At 29.4% G+C, this 19,024-nt stretch overlaps 2 protein-coding genes across 5 annotated transcripts in view; one reads left to right on the top strand and one right to left on the bottom strand.

Annotated features, from left to right (window-relative positions):
- LOC125845221 (histone H3.3) overlaps positions 1–19,024 on the top strand; it is a 202,057-nt gene that overhangs the window by 1,150 nt on the left and 181,883 nt on the right. The gene's annotated exons all lie outside the window — the stretch shown is intronic.
- Positions 194–18,871, bottom strand: LOC125845215 (esterase FUS5-like). 4 transcript variants are annotated; one of them, XM_049524671.1, is made up of 5 exons: positions 18,647–18,871; positions 17,627–17,725; positions 17,206–17,392; positions 879–980; positions 194–435 (listed from the first exon to the last, which is right to left on the bottom strand). In XM_049524671.1, the coding sequence occupies exons 1-5, from the start codon at positions 18,869–18,871 to the stop codon at positions 350–352; spliced, it is 699 nt and encodes a 232-aa protein (XP_049380628.1). In that variant the 3' UTR covers positions 194–349. The 4 variants fall into 4 exon arrangements, with proteins under 4 accessions (XP_049380628.1, XP_049380629.1, XP_049380631.1 ...); XM_049524672.1 differs by lacking the exons at positions 17,206–17,392; positions 17,627–17,725; positions 18,647–18,871 and adding exons at positions 1,600–1,786; positions 2,200–2,298; positions 2,836–3,071; XM_049524674.1 differs by lacking the exons at positions 194–435; positions 879–980 and adding exons at positions 7,222–7,292; positions 15,151–15,252.

The raw sequence follows: 19,024 nt of genomic DNA, 5'->3' as shown, positions 1-19,024 counted from the left end.
TGTGTATGGTTAATAACCGAATAACCGAACCAAACCAAACCGAAACCGATAATCACCAAACCGATAAATGTATATTATATTTGGTTTGGTTTGGTTTTGATAATTTTAAAACCGATTAAGTTGGTTTGGTTTTGGTTTTGACCAATAACCGATCCAAACCAACCCGTGAACACCCCTAGTTTTGAGACATAAATAACAATAAAATAGTTAACCGATAGTCCTGATTAAATGTAACAAGTATTTTGAGACGAAGAAAATATTACAGGTAAATAAGAATACATTAAGTAACAACAAAAGAAATATAATCAACAAAGAAATATTAGAAAACAAAATAACATTTGAGAATAATTTATACTGTCGATAAACTCGTGCCCTGTTTCAAAGTAGTTGAAATTTTTTCAATGAATCCAAGCATTATTTCAACGTTGCTATCATCTGCAAAAATAAAATAAAGGTATAATAATCAATTCTAGTATTAAAAAAATTCAACATTTTTTTCCATGTGAAATTATATGAAAACTCATACTTCAATTTTCAAATTCATTTTTTTTTTAATTTATGACAGTAAAATTCATGTTGAAAGTTAATGAGTCTTATTCCAAAATTTATAGATTTGAAATTTCATAAAAAAAAAAACTGCTTACTAGGTTCTGAATTATTTGTTTATTCATTTTAATTGGATTTATAAATAAAAATTCAGAGTTTAAATTTAAGTTACTAAATTCTGTTGAACTTGTAATCAGAACTCTAGCTCTGCTTTTGACTGTAGGAGTTACTTCAAAAATATGTTTTAGTTGATATTTGGTTAAATAAGAATTACATTTATATTCTAAACAAAAACTAGACCATAAAATTTAAAAAATAAATAAATTTCTCACCTAGTTTAGGTATGGTATGTCCTTTAGAATGGTGAATCACTTGTGGATCCACAAAACACTCTAGCAGAATTTCACCTTCTTTTCTCTGGAGATCTGCCTCCCCTTCAAAAACAAAGATAAATGCATTTATACTAATTGTATTGAAGAAGGGGAGCTTAGAGCCACGATAAAGTTATTTTCGTGTCCACTACTAATATGGAGGCTCGATTAAATACAAACTCATGTGTCACGTCTGAGAGTTTCATACCAAGGATCAATCGTTCCTTAACAAAGATAACTCTGTATCCAGCAAAACCCGAACGTCCTTAAGAGCTCTAGTTAAGGATGAAGGAGTACTTACCGCTGCACCATTAACTGTAAAGATATGACACCTGAGCCTAACTCAACCCCAAAATTAGCTCATGAGGGCAAGATTGCCCAAGTCCATATAAAGAGACCACCAGTTCATTTCCCAACCAATGTAAGACTTTTACCCACTCTAACACTCCCCTTCACGCCCAGACCCGACTGGAGTGTGGACCGAGAGCCCAAACAGGGATGAACCTGTGATACCATGTAACGATATGACACATGAGCCTAACTTAACCCTAAAAGCTAGCTTGTGATGGGAGATTGTCCAATTCCATATAAGGAAACCACCAGTCAATTTCCCAACCAATGTGGGACTTTTACCCACTCTAACAGTAACAACATAAAAGAAATAATAATGTGATAAAAGTACCTAAGAAGTGAAGGGATGGACAGTTAATAGTAGATGAAAATGCATTTGCACCCAATTTTGGTATCCCATAAGTTGGTCCTCCAAATTTAGCTCCTGATATTATTATCACAAACTTTATTTTTGGAACTTTTGTTAGAGCCACTCCATCCCTTTGCATGCCTGGAATTGCTGCACCTAAAACAGCTCCCTATTTCCACCACACACACAAAAAAAACACAGATAAAATGTTAGAGGACAGTTAAGGAAAAGGAAGATCGGTTGTACTATCTGATTAAGCATATTGAACCTTCGATTAGTTGAAGACGTAGTGCAAATTTCATCCTTCTACTTGTGAGACTCATCAAATTTGCTGAATTACAAGTCGTTACACTATTTAATTGACTATGTATGTGCAATGTTAAGTGTCTATTTATACTAAACTACGAATTCACTAGTAGCAAGAGGGACTAAAAACTATTATTATCCTTTAGAAATAACATAAGTAATCATTGTGAGATCGTTTTCTCATATTCAAATTATAACTTATCGTAAGAGATTATTTTTTCTCGTTTACTACGAGAGAAAAGGAAACAACCAAAATGGAACTTCAGTAAATCTTACCTGTGAGAAACCAAGAACACCATCAAAAGGTCCATTCTTTAACATAAAATCTTCTATATACTCTAGGCATTCTTCAAAATTGTAAAACTCTGTGAAATCCTACAACAAAAATACACTAAACTCATTTGGCCTTGATATTCAAAAAATAATGTAACTAAAACACCTTATTTATAGTCATGAAATGTAAGTTTATAATTATAAAAAATAATGAGTCAAAGTTGGACAAATTGTCTGATTACTTCATACAAGATTGAACAATAACTCATTTATTGATTCAACCCATACAAATTCACCTCGAAGGAAAAGAAGAAAATTACACTTTTGCCCTTTAAACAAACTTATCGATAATTTTTACCCTTCAAATGAACTATTTCTCATATTTTCCCCTTAGCAATACAACTTGTGCGGAACATAAATTCTTTTTAAGAAAATATAATATAACAATACTGCTTGTGAAAAATATTATGATATAAAATTAGGTACTTCCCTTTTAGGCCGATGACCTGGTTCGTAGCCACATGTTCTAATCCTGTGAGCTATCCAATTCGTTCATTTGATACCTCTTTTTAGTCCGTTCGACTAAACATAAAACTAATTTTTTTTGAAAAAATCTTAGTCTAAATAAGAGTAAATTACCTTATTTGATTGAAACCATTCAAAGTAAGGAGGATTGAAAAAACCTTCAAGTGGAGATTTCCCCTGAGCTGGAAAAGGTCCATCCAAAAATACCAAATCCAATTTTCCGATGACGGATTCCGGCCACCGGAAAATCAATTTTTTGAGGATTTCAGCACTTCCTCTAAAGCCATGCAGACACAGAATTCTTAATTTTTTGTTCTCTATCTCTTTTTCCATAATATTAATTTTTCTTATGCAAAAATGTAAGACCCACTAAGGAGCACACATATATAAATATTTATTTATTTATGGCTAAAAGTTTGACACGTTGTCCCCATGATTCAGCCATAATTGACCATTTTATAATGTTGTTGGCTGTGTATTTATTTTATTTTCAGAAACATACAAATGAAATTATTAGTTTTTGGATATGAATTTTTTGATATTTAAAGGGGAAAAATGTGTGGTTGTGGCTTAATGATTAATGAATCAGTGAAAATCACAAAGTTTTAGGTTTAAATTTTAGCAGATATAAAAAAAATAACTAGGTGATTTATTCTGGTTTGTCTTAGTTTTGGTAGATAAAGTTATAAGGGTGTGATCTAATGGTCAATGAAGTGGGTTGAGTATCATAATGTCTCGTATTCAAATCTAATCATAGGCAAAAACATAAGGTGATTTGTGAACATGGCCAAGGGCCAGCGATCGCAAAGAACAAATAGTGCTGCTTGCCATCAATGTTATAAATATCTCATGAAATTAGTTGAGGTACATGCTAACTGATCTGAATATTACAATTATTTAAAAATACAAGTTAAAAAATTAGATTAAAAATAAAAAATACATAAATTTATGATTTTTTTAGCCTCTAACTAAAATTTCGCTCTCGGTTTCCAATTATATTGATGTGCCCCTGCTACAAAGTTTTGGAATGTCTTTTCAATAAACCCAAGTATTATTTCAGCGGTACTATCATCTGCAAAAAAATAAAAAAAAATAAAGACATAGTTAAAGCCTATTTATTTTCATTAATACTAAGACTTATGAATCTTAATTAATGCATATATGAATACTAATTAAGATGTTATCTTAAGTGAGATCATAATTTTCATTTATAAATTTTATAACTTTTTTCCATGTGAAATTATATAAAAATTCAAATTTCAACTTTCAAATACATTTTTCGAGTTTGTGAAGATAAAAAAAAATCATGTTAAAAGTCAATGAACAGGACTTCAAGTAGCTAGGTGGATTCAATATTTTGAGCTTTTAGGTTAGATTTTTTTTTAATTATTCAGTTTGAATACATTATCTACCTATTTTAAGTAAAAATAAATTAAAAAATATATAACTTTAAGTCTAAGTTACTAGATTATGCCAAATGTGTAACCAGAACTCTAATCCTATCCCTTCTAAACATGTAACTAGAACTCTAATCCTAGCCTGCTAAATCTGTAACTAGAACTCTAATTCTAACCCTATCAAATTTGTAACTAGAACTCTAATCCTACCCCTTAACTAGTGGAGTTACTTCCAAAATGATGTTTTAGTTCATTTTTTTTTTTTTTTTTTTTTTGTAAATATTGATTTAAGTAAGAATTACATTCATATTATAAACCAAGAAATTTACCATAAAATTTCAAAACAAAATTACTGACCTAGTTCTGGTATGACGAGTCCTTTAGGATGGTGAATCACTTGTGGATCCACAAAACACTCTAGTAGAACTTCTCCATCTTTTTTTTGGTAATCCTTTTCTCCTTAAGAATGAAAAATAATCATTTAACACCAATTTAATTGGATAATTGAAATGTTCAATAATAAATAGTAGAAAGCTTGAAATAAATTAAAAACATAATTATAAAAAAATTAAAAATAAAAAAGATCAGAATTACTTCCTTTGTCCCTTATTACTTGTCTAATTTTCCTTTTTTACTTGTCCGGCCAATCTAACAAATCAAGAAAGAACAATTTTTTTTTACCTATTAGATCCTCAATTAATTACTTTGAAAATGGTACAACTTCTTGAAAATCTTAATTTTTAATTCATTAACTTCATAATTAATAGGGGTAAAATGGTAAACTCGTTATTTCAATTATTGTTTTCTTAATAGATGTGTCAATTCAAAAGTAGACAAGTAATTAGGGACAGACAGAGTATATTTCTTAATCAGCTTCTCTCATTCACACACATTTTTTTTTAAAAATAAAATAAAAAGAGAAGATAATATGAAAGTACCTAAGAAGTGAAGTGATGGACAATTGATTGGAGATGAAAATGCATTGACAGCCAATTTTGGTACCCCAAATGAAGGCCCTCCAAATTTTGCCCCTGATATTAATATCACAAATTTTATTTTTGGAACTTTTTTTAGAGCCACTCCTTCCCTTTGCATTCCTGGTATTGCTGCACATAAAATAGCTGCCTATTTCCAACAAAAAAAATAAAATTACTTTTATAAAATCATTTTCTTTTATTATAATTACAATTGATCATAAGAGATTATTTTCTCGTTATCGCGAGAGAAAAGAAAATAGTACTTATAACATTAAAAATATTTTACCATTGAGAAACCAAGAATACCATCAAAAGGTCCATGCTTTGACATAAAAAACATGTTTTTCAAAATTGTAGAACTCTGTGAAATCCTACAAGAAAGTACACAATTTATAGAAAAAAAATATTTTCTCTAGAAATAAAAAACATGTTTTTCCAGTATCAACAATAATTTTGGTAGTATGATAAGTACTTATTCATCTTTAATTAAGAGTTTTGTATTCGAGTCTTGTTTGGATACAGAGTTATCTTTATTAGTGTGCTTTTACATTTTAATGTAAAATTTCTTACGCAGATTCAAATTTAATTGGATCCTAATACAAATATCAAACACTAGATAAGATCGAACAATAAAATGACTATCCCAATAAAAATATAAAAAATAAATTTCAGGAAAAATATTTTTTATAGAGAATATTTTCTTTCATATCAAACACACCAAAATTTGGATCTTGATTTATTCTACAATGGTCATTTTGACTCTCACGAAAAAATTGTGATTGTAAATAGTAGTGAATAATCAAGGATGAAATGAACAATAAAATAGTACGATAAGATAAATAAGATCACTTTATCGATCTTTCATTAAATATCTCATTTAAGCCTTCGTAATGAGAAAAATCTCATGTCAGGGAGTGTTTTCCTTCGAATAGATCGAATCGTTGAAATTAAATGAAGCAAGTATAAATACCTTATTAAATCGAAACCATTCAAAGTAAGGAGGATCAAAGAAACCTTCAAGTCGAGATTTGCCCTTTGCCGGAAAAGGTGCATCCAAGAAAACCAAATCCAATTTTCCGGTGACAGATTCCGGCCATCGGAGAATTAATTTCCTGAGTATTTCAGCACTTTCTCTATAGCCATGGAGACATAAAATTCTTGGTTTTCTCTTTGATTCTTTTTCCACAGTATTTCTTTTTTAATTTCTTCTAAAAAATGGTAGGTACATAAGCATATATGGCTAAGATTCTTTAAAAATATATCTTTTAAAATTTAGTTTTTATAAAGTAAAATATATGTCCGAACACACAGTATCAAATTATATAACTCATAATTCAAAAGATTCGCTTGATCATAAAAAAAATCACTTTTACTCTAAAGTTTAATTTTGAAAGTTGAATTACAAAATTTTCAAGAATTTTAAAAATAACAAAAAGGTATTTTTACTTTGAGTTACTCATAGAAAATAAAAATAATTACAATTTGTACATGTGGCCGAACATAACTCTAATATTCAAATATTATTTTTCAGTCTGAAAATAAAATTACGTTTTTTTCTTCAAATTTCACAATAAAATATGCATAATCAAACGTCCACTTAAATTTTTAAATTCAAATTAGAAATTTATTGACATATATGGCTAAATTGTCACGTGGTATTTGTTATTCAGATTAATAAATTAACCATAGTGTTTGGTGGTGGGCTTTGTATTTATCCCTACAACATACAAAAGTGATTAATCTCCATAATTCAGCCAAAATAACAGTTTTTCTTTTTTTTTTTTGGAAAGGAGGTTAAGAATATTTTGAAATTGGTTAATTTTATATTGGCGTGTGAAGGTGTGAGTCTGGATAAAGGATAAATTAACCTTCAAGAACCCTAACTGAAATTGAAAACGTCTTACCACAAAAGTTCGATGTCTACACATAACAATATTATAGGATAATAAACCATTTATTATCGAGACATTCCCAATTTTTAACGCTCAAACATGAAATCTCTACTTATACATTATTAACTATAGTGTTTAGAACAATTCCATCACAATATGCCCTTAATCAACAAAGATAAAGAGTCTGAATAAGATAAACATATTTGAAAATAATTCATACTAATAGAGAATTATATTCTCCTTCCATGATCAAAGTTGTTGAACTTTTTCAATAAACCCAAGCATTATTTCAAGGTTGCTACCATCTGCAAAGATAAAATGTTTTAGTTCAATTTTAAAAAAAAAAGTAAATTAGTTCAAGTAAGAATTAAATTCATATTTTAAACTAAAAAAATACCCACCTAGTTTAGGTATGGTATGTCCTCCAGGATGGTGAATTACCCATGGATTCACAAACACTCTAGTAGAATTTCACCGTCTTTTCTTTGAAAGTCTTTTTCTCCTTTAAAAAAAATGAAAAAAAATAAATAAATAAAGTATTATTTTTTCCGTGAGTTTCATATCTGAATAATTATCAATTATTTATCAAGAACTATATGACAACTTAATTTGCCATGATATTTCATCCACATGGCAATCGACTCATTAATTTCACCGAAAGGTGGGACAACTTTCTCTAGATCTTAATTTTTTGCAATTAACCTTGTGGGGTGCCATTTGACACCATTTTTCAACCAAAAAAGAGAGTATAAGTATAAACACAAACACCTGATGGTTCAGTTAAGAAATTAAACTCGCAAAAAAACGTAATACTACTTCAGGTGTGCTTTTACAATTATCTCTAGATTAGTTACATTTATAGTACAAATTCTTTTTCATGTATATATATATATATATATATATATATATATATATATATATATATAAACGTAGTATTACCAAAGATTTATGATAGAATGGTAAATACTCTTTCATTCTAAGCCAAAGGTCTCAAGGACTAAGTCTGTGAATGCAGGGACAGATCTAAAGACGCAGGAGGGGATCCACCCGAGCCCCCTCAGCAAAAAATATATTGTGCATACAAGACTAGAGGTTGTCTTAATGATTTAGGAGTTTAAAATTTACATTGAGGTTCCAAGTTTAAATTCTAGACGCGATTTTTTCATTTTTCAAACTCTCACAATAAAAATTTCGAACCATCAATCTGTAAATGAAATCACCTTTAATAAAGAGTGTATTGCCTCCCTTATCAAAAGTAAAATTACCCCTAAATTTATTAAATTACTCAAACTCTAATATAAATATTGAATATCATACCGAACCAAAAGATAATGTGAATGTACCTAAGAAGTGAAGTGATGGAGAGTTGATTGGAGATGAAAATGCATTGGCAGCCAAAGGTGGTGAACTATAAGTTGGCCCTCCAAATTTAGCACCTGATATTATAATAAGAAACTTTATATTTGGAACTTTTGTTAGGGCCACTCTTTCCCTTTGCATGCCTGGAAATGTTGCACATAAAACAGCTCCCTAAAAATATTGGAGACCGATTAAATATATTTAGTCAGATATTATAAGAATTTAGTAATAATAAGGAATAAAAAATGTTATTATCCGTGAAATAAAATAATTTTATTGTAAAATCATTTTCTCCAGTTCAAATTATAACAAATTATTTTCCCATTATTTCAAGAAAAACAAAGAGAATGGTAATTAACCAAACATAATTACTTGTGAGAAACCAAGAACACCATCAAAAGGTCCATGCTTTAACATGAAATCTTCTATATACTCTAGGCATTCTTCAAAACTGCAATCCTCTATGGAATCCTACAATAAAATTTACAAAAATTGAATAAATATGCTAAATAAAATAGTTCGACAGATAAATAAGATCACTTCATTCTTAATCGTATACCTAACTTAGTTAAGCCCTCAAAATAAAATAAAAAAATCTCTCAGTAAAGAGTATTTTTCGTGAATTGAAATTAGAAAAAAAATACAGTCAAATAACATTCAGAGTTCAGACACTACTAGAAATGAAGGTTTTCCGTAAATCAGTGGAAATTTGTGCTATAGATCATGATTTTCTCACTCATTTTCCAGCGAACCAACTCACTTGTAAATACATGGTGAAAAACATATTCTCACTTAAATAGTGAGAAACTTCCTAATTTTTGTTAGGGTTTTGCCCTGATTTTCTAACCTTATTTGAAGTTTATTTATTTTTCCTAAAAGAAAAAAAAAACATTACCATAAATATTTTTACTTTCTCTGAAAGGAAAAAAATAATTTTCTTCCATATTTAGTTTATTCTTTTCTTAGTGAAAGGTTTGGAGATCTATAAATTGAAGATCCTTATTCTCATAGCAAACACAATAGAATCCACAATGTAGTCGTTTAGAGACTTTTGTTTATGAGAGATTATTCTCTTAACAATTTCAATATTTTCTTTTATATTAGTTTTTCATATAATAATATTATGTCTTTTAGAATAGTTTTGTTTGTCATCTAATTTACCATCTCAACGATTTGTAATTGTAAGATTCCGCATGACGCCTAATCACCTTTTGAACCCAACAAGTGGTATCAAAGCACATGGTCCAACGATCCTATGGTCCTATGATTCAATGAGGTTGAAGACAGACTCAAGATGATTTTAAATCTATTTGTAATAAATTTGATGTTAAAGAAAATTTTTGTGCTACTACATGTGGAGAAATTTTTCAAATATATTTTCAACTATCCTGCTACTCTACCCTTAAAAACAAAATCAACTTTCAACTCAGTAATCTTTTAATGCTCGGGCTCCACTTTTAACTCATGCATCTTACTTTTAACGCATGAACTCCACTTTTAACTCATGCATCTTACTTTTACGCATGAGCTCCACTTTCAACTCATGCATATTATTTTTAACGCATGAGCTCCACTTTCAACTCTGCTCATAACTTTTAATGTAGGGCTCCAATTTTTAACCCATATCAATTTTTAAATCATGGTAAGCAACAGTGATACATGAAGATTTTGTGAAGAACAAGATTATCAAGCGTATGAAGAAGGCGGATCAAATTTTGTCAAGAAAATTTAGCCAAAAGGGGAGATTTGTTAGGGTTTTGCCCTGATTTTCTAACCTTACTTGAAGTTTATTTATTTTTCCTTAAAAGAAAAAACAAAGCATTACCATAAATATTTTTACTTTTTCTGAAAGGAAAAATAATTTTCTTCCATATTTAGTTTATTATTTCCTTAGAGAAAAGTTTGGAGATCTATAAATTGAAGATCCCTATTCTCATAGCAAACACAATAGAATCCACAATGTAGTCGTTTAAAAACTTTTGTTTATGGGGATATTTATTCTCTCAACAGTTTTAATATTTTCTTTTATATTAGTTTTTCATATAATAATATTATGTCTTTTAGAATAGTTTTGTTTGTCATCTAATTTATCATCTCAATGATTTGTAATTGTAAGCTTCCGCATGACGCTTAATCACCTTTTGAACCCAACAATTTTCCCATATGAAAATGTAATTATTTTTTCTTTTCTCACCGATCTATTCAAAATTTCCATGAAAATAGCCACTTAACATTTTTCAGTGGAAAATAATATTATTATTTTTAGTAGTAAGACATCTAGTTAATAAAATATGTACACGGTGCGATGATAATGTATATATTATACATACCTATATTCTATATATACATCCAAAGTATATCGATAGTGTATACTTCAACCATATTATTAAATTAGATGATCGAATGGTATATTTACATAAATTTTCCTTCAAATTAGTCGGATCAGTAAGATTCAAATACATAATAATTAGCCTTACAGAAAGGGATGAAGCAAACTATAGTGTTATTTGATTGAAACCATACAAAATAAGGAGGATCAAAAAAACCTTCACGTGGAGATTTTCCTGCCTGAGCTGGAAAAGGTCCATCCAAGAAAATCAAATGTAATTTTCCGGTGACGGATTCCGGCCATCGGAAAATCACTTTCTTGAAGATTTCAGCACTGCCTCCATAGCCATGGAGGCAAAGGATTCTTGGTTTCTTCTTCTTTGATTCTTCTTTTTCCATGTTAAGTACACCTTGTTTTGTTATGGAAAATGTAAGACTACTTATAGAATATATGTGATGGTTATGTATAATTGTCACATGGTTTTTTAAAATCCGAGTCGAATTCATGATTTAAAATATTGGAGTTCCTATAATGATACTATAATAATAAGGCGAAATGGTCCAATAGACCCTTGTACTTGCATGAGTTTGTATTCTAGACCCTTCTACTTAATCTTTTGTCAACTGAACCCTTAAGTTCAATTAAAATGAGACGTTTGAACCCCTCCAATCATGTGTGTAGCTCACTCTCTCTAACATAAATGACATATCCACATCATATATGCTAATGCCGTGTCATAATTAGTTCTATTAATCTAAAATATCACTCAAATAAAAGATAAAAAATAATAAGTTTTCTATTTAAAAAATAAAACAAAATAGTTATTTCTTTTGCTTTTCCTCCATCACCCTCAAACCACGACCACCAAACACAGATAAAGAAAATGGAAACCCAAAATTGATCTCTCAATGATCTAGTGAGACATAAGAATTTTTTTCATTCATAGTTTTAGCCTAACATGCTTAAGCTGGACAAACTCAACAGATTTCCGCTTCTATAAGCTTACTTGAACACTCTTAAACTTACTTGAACACTCTTAATTGTTATGGTGCTATATAAACTAACAAAAAATTATCCCTTCTCCTAATTCTTTTCTTCTTCGAAAAATAACTATAAAGATCAGAAACAATGTTTTCTTAATGTTAGGTCTTATGGCAGATTTTTGTGGCCCAAAGAAGAAGACCACACACAATCAAACCCAGATCTCAACACAAGAAAAAGAAATCTATCGACAAAATGGGCAGAGCAAGCCATCGGAACAAAATCGCCACTGAAGCGAAATCATCGCATAACTACCATGGAAGACCCATAGCCACCGGAGCAAAATCAGCCTTCTTTTTCAACATCTAAAACTTGTATTGACACTGCTAAAACTCACAATACACCTAACCATTAACGGAGGTTCAATGTACACAATGGACGAAGATGCAAAATGGCGTCGCAAGGGACGGCGAGATTTGTATTGCTTTCTCAGAACGCCGGAAGCAAAGGGAGAAGAAAAGGGAGGGTTAAGAACTTTAATTTGTTTTTTCCTTTTTCTTTTCTTTTTATTATTTAATTATTTTAAAGCAAATTCATTGCTTTCACTCGCCTTTTTAAGCGTGATACCACACACTATAATTGAGTCATCAAAATAAATGCCACATAAGCTTGGTCAATGGTCAAACAATTTAAAAATCTCATTTTAATTGAGTATAAGGGTTCAGTTGACAAAAGATTAAGTAGAAGGATCTAGAATACAAATTCATAAGGTCCATCAGACCATTTCGCCTAATAATAAATATCTGGTGAATTAATATTTCAATATGTATATGACGTTTGAATGAAAATTACTGATTTTTGAAAACCTGCATATGCTGAATCCGTTCATACTTTAAATACTATCATAATTCAATTAAAATGAGTCATTTTTTTTACCAATCGAACATGAAAAAAATTAGTCCTACGCACCCAATGTGTTTTATTATATAGTACATCACATGGTTTTACATGAGCCAATAGTAGATACAATTTTGCAACAATTGACAAGGTAAAGGTAAAAGAAAAACAAACCTTACATAACATTTGTTTTGGACAATTTCTCCAATTATATAGTACCCCTCCCCCCCACCCCCAATCCCCTACACTTCGACCCTGGCCAACACCTCNCCCCCCCCCCCCCCCCCCCCCCACGTTCATACCCTCCACCCCTATCCCATTCCATCATATCTTTATCTTTATAGTGTTTGTCCAAATTACATATAAATCCTTTTCTGATTATAATTTTATACCCTCAATTAATTACTTTGAAAAAGATAAAACTTCTTGAAAATCTTAATTTCTTAATTCATTCACTTCATAATTAATGGGGGTAAAATGATAAACTCACTATGTCAATTATCGTTTTCTTAATAGATGTGTCAATTCAAAAGTTGACAAGTAATTAGAAACAGAGTATCCTTTGGTCCCTCGTTGCCTTAAGACACACCATAGACATATATGGCTAAATTACAAAAACTCATATCCTTTTAAGTCACACCATAGACGTATATGGCTAAATTGTCACGTGGTCTTTGTATTTATCCCTAGAAACATACAAAAAAGTAATTAATCTCCACAATTCAGCCAAAATAACAGTTTTTTTTTTAATTATTATTTTGGAAAGGAGGTTAAAAATATTTTGAAATTGGCTAATTTTATTTTTCATTGTGTTTTTGTTCAAAATGGTCATTATTGCTTAGGAGGTAAATATCCTCCGCTTTGATTTTAAGGTTATGAGTTTGAGTTACTAGGAGAAAAAAAAAACTAGTGAAATAGTTCAAAAATAATTGACATTATATTAAAAATTATCTTTAGCGGTAACTAGTTAATGATTATAGTTTAAGAGCCTGTTTGATATTGTTGCTAAAAACTGCTTATTTTTAGAAGCCCTTTTTTTCAAATGACTTTTAAAAAAAGTGTTTTTGAAAAAAAGTAATTTGTGTTTGACTAATTCATTTGAAAAGTGTTTTTGATAAGCAAATCGTGTTTGACTAATCTTTTTTAAAAAGTGTTTTTAAAATTCAAATTACGAAAAAATATAAGTATCAATTTACTTTCAATATTAAGATTATTTTATAGAGAAAAAATATTTTTAATATTTATTCGAAATTTTTTAATGAAAAATATGCATGTTCAACTTTTCAATCAATACTATACATAAATTAATTAAATAAATTAAATATTAATATAATATTAACATGATGACTTAAAATATAATTCAAAATATCAAGAATAATAAATTTAGAAACTATTTCACCAATTAAACCACTATATACAAAAAAATCACCACAAAATAAATAAAATCCTTCGTATTTTTAATTCTACAAAAATATTGTTGTTACATTTATTTCTGTAAAATATGACGTAAAATAATATATAAAATATAAAATAATAATAGTATATAAACATACAATAAAAAATAAAATTCTTGCATGAAACTTAACCAAGTTTATGATATATGTTAATTAATTAATAAGTGATATATTTGTAAATATGTATATATGGGAGGGATATTTTAGTCTTCAATAAAATAATTTTCTGCTTCTGCTTTTTTTAAGAAGCAGAAATTTTTCGGTTCTTCCCAACATAAGAAAAACTGCTTCTGCTTCCATTTAAAAGAAGTTTGGCTAAACACTTTTTTTAAAAAAAAAAAATGCTAAGCACTTTTGGCCTCCTAACAACAATGTCAAACATGCTCTAATTGTCTTTAAATGTGTATGTTTAGCGGCAATTAGCGCTATTGGTAAATGTCTCTAAAGTTTATAGAGATATTGAATTTAATGGCACTTAACTAATGTCAGAGAATCTTTTATCATTGTTTATTAATGTATATATTTATTGCCGCTAAAAGTTGATTTTGTTATAGCATGGGTTGCTCCAAAACAAAAGAAAAATGATCAATTTTACCACTGAACAATTCAAAATGAGACAATTTAACAAAATCTATACAATTTGAGATGCATTTTAAAGGAATATATTATTTTTTATATTGGCGTGTGAGCCAAGATATAGAATAGAATAACATTCAAAAACCTTAACTGAAATCGAAAACATCTTACAACAAAATTTCAATGTTTACACATATCAATATACCCACTATAGAATAATAAACCATTTATTATTGAGATATTCTCAACTTTTAAAATTCAAACATGAAATCTCGTACTTGTACATAATTAACTATAGTGTTTAGAACAATTCCATCACAATATGCCCTTAATCAACAAAGAAAAAAGTCTCAATAAAATAAAAATATTTGAAAATAATTCATATTAATAAAGGATTCTCCTTCCAGGATCAAAGTTGTTGAACTTTTTCAATAAACCCAAGCATTATTTCAAGGTTGCTACCATCTGCAAAGATAAAATGTTTTAGTTAAAAAAAAAGAATTTTTGAAAAAATATTAGTTTAAGTAAGAATTAAATTCATATTCTAAACTAAAAAAAAGTACTCACCTAGTTTAGGTATGGTATGTCCTTCAGGATGGTGAATTACCCATGGATCCACAAAACACTCTAGTAGAATTTCACCATCTTTTTTTTGGTAGTCCATATCTCCTTAAAAATTAAAAATAATTTAAAAAAAATATTACTTTCATATTGAGTTTCTTATCTGAATGATCATCAACTATTTATCAACACACTTTGATATTGTCTAGATCAAGTGTTTGGATACAATCATCAAAAATTGTGTGACAACTTAATTTGCCATAATATTTCATCCATATGGCAATTGACTCAATAATTTTAAAGGTGCGTGACAACTTATTTCTCTCTTTAAAATTTTTCCAATTAACCGCGTGGGGTGCCATTTGATACCTTTTTCAACCAAAAAAGAGAGTAAACATCACGCACTAACAAATACTAATCAAGTTGTATTTTGATAAATAATTGGTGATAGTTCAGATAGAAACACAAACACCTGATAGTTCAGTTAAGAAACTCACATAAAACATGATACTTCATGTGTGTTTTACCATCATTTCTAGATTAATTACATTGATAGTATAAAATTCTTTTTCGTGTCAATAAGTATATATAAGTTATGTTCTAACGAAATGAAAATACAAAGATAGTATTACCAAATATTACGGTAGAAAGATAAATACTTCTCCATTCTAAGTCAGAGGTTTTAGGGACAAAGTCTGTGAATGTAGGGGCGGGTCTAATTAAAGACGCAGGAGGGCATCCACCCGAGCCCCCTCAGCAAAAAAATATAGTGTACATACAAGAGTAGAGGTCGTCTTAATGATTTAGGAGTTTAAAATGTATTGATGTTCCAAGTTTAAATTCTATACACGACATTTTCATTTTTCGAATCTTATCAATAAAAATCCCGAACTCATCAATCTGCAAATGAAATCACCTTTAGTAAAGAATGTATTACCTCCCTAACCTAAAGTAAAATAACCCCTGAATTCTAGAACCGTCAATATGGGCTAGGCCTGTTGGGCCGGCCTGGCCTAACCCGGGATTTAATAAGGCTGGACTAGAAATTTTGGAGCCCATTTAAAAAAAGGGCTTTTTAACCCGGCCTGAATAAGCCTGCTAATTTGTGGGGCTTGAGAAATATAGGTAGGGCCGGCCCCTGGGCTAATACAAATTAATTAAAAAATATAATATAATATTAAAATTTAAAATTAAAGAGATCCAAACTCAAAATCTATTTAAAGTTTTTTAGGAAATCACTAAGTATAGAAGTTGCATCCACCATGAAAATGTTCAAACACTTGTTGCTACTCGAAACTGGTTACATGGTTTTTCTCAAACTGTTAATATATTTTTGTGTACATTTAAATAGTATAATTCTCAATTTAGCTATTTTTTAATATTTAACTAATTGAAACCGCATATAAATTGCATATGAAAATGAAGATGTTAAGACAACCTTCCCACAAGTTCAGATATGCTTGATGAAGATGATCATGAAGTGTTAGATACGCCATAGGTTTCATGAAGTGTTAGATACGCCATAAGTTTCATGATTTTTTAAGGAGTTTATTTTTTACATTTTTATGGTTGAAATATTGTCATATTTTTTGTGTTTTATTGTGATCATTGCAAAATAGTTAGGTTAATATTTCTATTTAGATATTTATACTTTTACTTGAAAAAAACTTAATAAATATTATAAAGATAATTTTATTTGTGGATTTGATTAATAAGTAGTAACATTAACACCATGTAATATTGTTTTATCGATATTTATGGTAATATTTTTAAATTATAATTTATAATTTAATTTAATAATTATAAAAAAATATATAACTTTTAAAAAAGTGGGCTGGCCCGGCAAGCTTGTAGCCCACGTACTTGTGGGTTGGGCCGACCGTTTTCTGGCCCACACCAAAAATGGGCTAGCCTGGCCCGTAAAATGTCAAAGCATGTATGGGTTAGCCCGGATGAGGTGGACTAGCCCATATTGACAGCTCTACTGAATTCATTAAATCAGTCAAAACTCAAAAATGAATACCGAATATCATACCAAGCAAGAAGATAATGTGAATGTACCTAAGAAGTGAAGTGATGGAGAGTTGATTGGAGATGAAAATGCATTTGAAGCCAAAGGTGGTGCACTAAAAGTTGGTCCTCCAAATTTAGCACCTGATATTATGATAAGAAACTTTATCTTTGGAACTTTTGTTAGGGCCACACCTTCCCTTTGCATGCCTGGGAATGTTGCACATAAAACAGTTCCCTATATCCACCACAAAAAAATAAAAATAAAATTGCATATCGATTAAATATATTTAGTCAGATATTATAAGAATTTAGTAATAATAAAGAATAAAAAATGTTATTATCCATGAAATAAAATAATTTTATTGTAAAATCATTTTCTCTTATTCAAATCATAACAGATTATTTTCCCATTATTGCAAGAAAAAAAGGGGAAAAAAAAAGAGAATGGTACTTAGTAAAAAATAATTACTTGTGAGAAACCAAGAACACCATCAAAAGGTCCATGCTTTAACATAAAATCTTCTATATACTTTAGGCATTCTTCAAAACTGCAATCCTCTTTGAAATCCTACAGTAAAATTTACAAAAATTGAATGAATAAAATAGTATTGACAAATAAATAAGATCACTCAATTCTTAACCGTATATCTTAGTTAAGCCCTCAAAACAAACAAACAAACAAAAAACCCAAAAGAGAGTGGTTTTTATGAATTGAAATTAGAAAAAATTATAGTCAAATACCCTTCAGACACTACTAAAAATAAAAGTTTTTCTAACCGTGTATCAGTGGAAAATTTGTGCTTTACATCATGATTTTTTCACTCATATTTTTTCAACGAACTAACTCACTGATATAATACATGAAGAAAAAATGATTCTCACTTAAATAGTGAGAAACTTCATAATTTTCCCATATGAAAACATAATTATATTTTCTTTTATCACCGATATATCTATTCAAAATTTCTATGGGAATAGGCAGTTAACATTTTTCAGTGGAAAAATAGTGTTTTTTTAAATAGTGAGACGTTAGTTTATAAAAATATGTACATGGTGCGAAGATAATGTATATATTTTACATACCTATAGACTATATATATACTACAACAAAAATAACTTTTAGCGGCAATAAATATAGACATTAATAAAGAGTGTTAAAGTATTTACCAACATTAGTTAAATGTCATTAATTAGAACCAATGTCGTTAAAGGCTTTAGGGACATATACAAAGTACTAATTGCTGCTAAAAGTACATATTTAGCGGCAATTAAGCTATTTTCATTAATTAATTGCCGCTAATGATCATTTTTAATATAGTGATATACATCCAAAGTATATCAATAGTATAGACTTCAACCATATTAATAAATTAGATGGTCGAAGGATACACTTACATAAATTTTCCTTCAAATTAGTCGGATCAGTAAGATTCAGATACATAATAATTAGCCTAATAAAAAGGGATGAAGCAAACTATAGTGTTAATACCTTATTTGATGGAAACCATACAAAGTAAGGAGGATCAAAAAAACCTTCACGTGGCGATTTCCCTGCCTGAGCTGGAAAAGGTCCATCCAAGAAAACCAAATCTAATTTTCCGGTGACGGATTCCGGCCACTGATAAATCACTTTCTTGAAGATTTCAGCACTGCTTCCATAGCCATGGAGGCAAAGAATTCTTGGTTTCTTCTTCTCTGGTTCTTGTTTTTCCATGTTAAGGACACCTTGTTTTGTTATGGAAAATGTAAGGACAACTTATAGCACATGTGAAGTCTATGTATAGTTGTCACATGGTTTCTTTAAATGCAAGTCAGATTCATGATTTAAAATTTAGAGTTCTTATAAATATGACAATATAGTAACTGA

Source organism: Solanum stenotomum, chromosome 11, assembly GCF_019186545.1.
Source record: "Solanum stenotomum isolate F172 chromosome 11, ASM1918654v1, whole genome shotgun sequence".
NCBI lineage: Eukaryota > Viridiplantae > Streptophyta > Magnoliopsida > Solanales > Solanaceae > Solanum > Solanum stenotomum.
The sequence above is the reverse complement of the archived record's forward strand: the minus strand, read 5'-3'. Positions and strand labels throughout refer to the sequence as shown.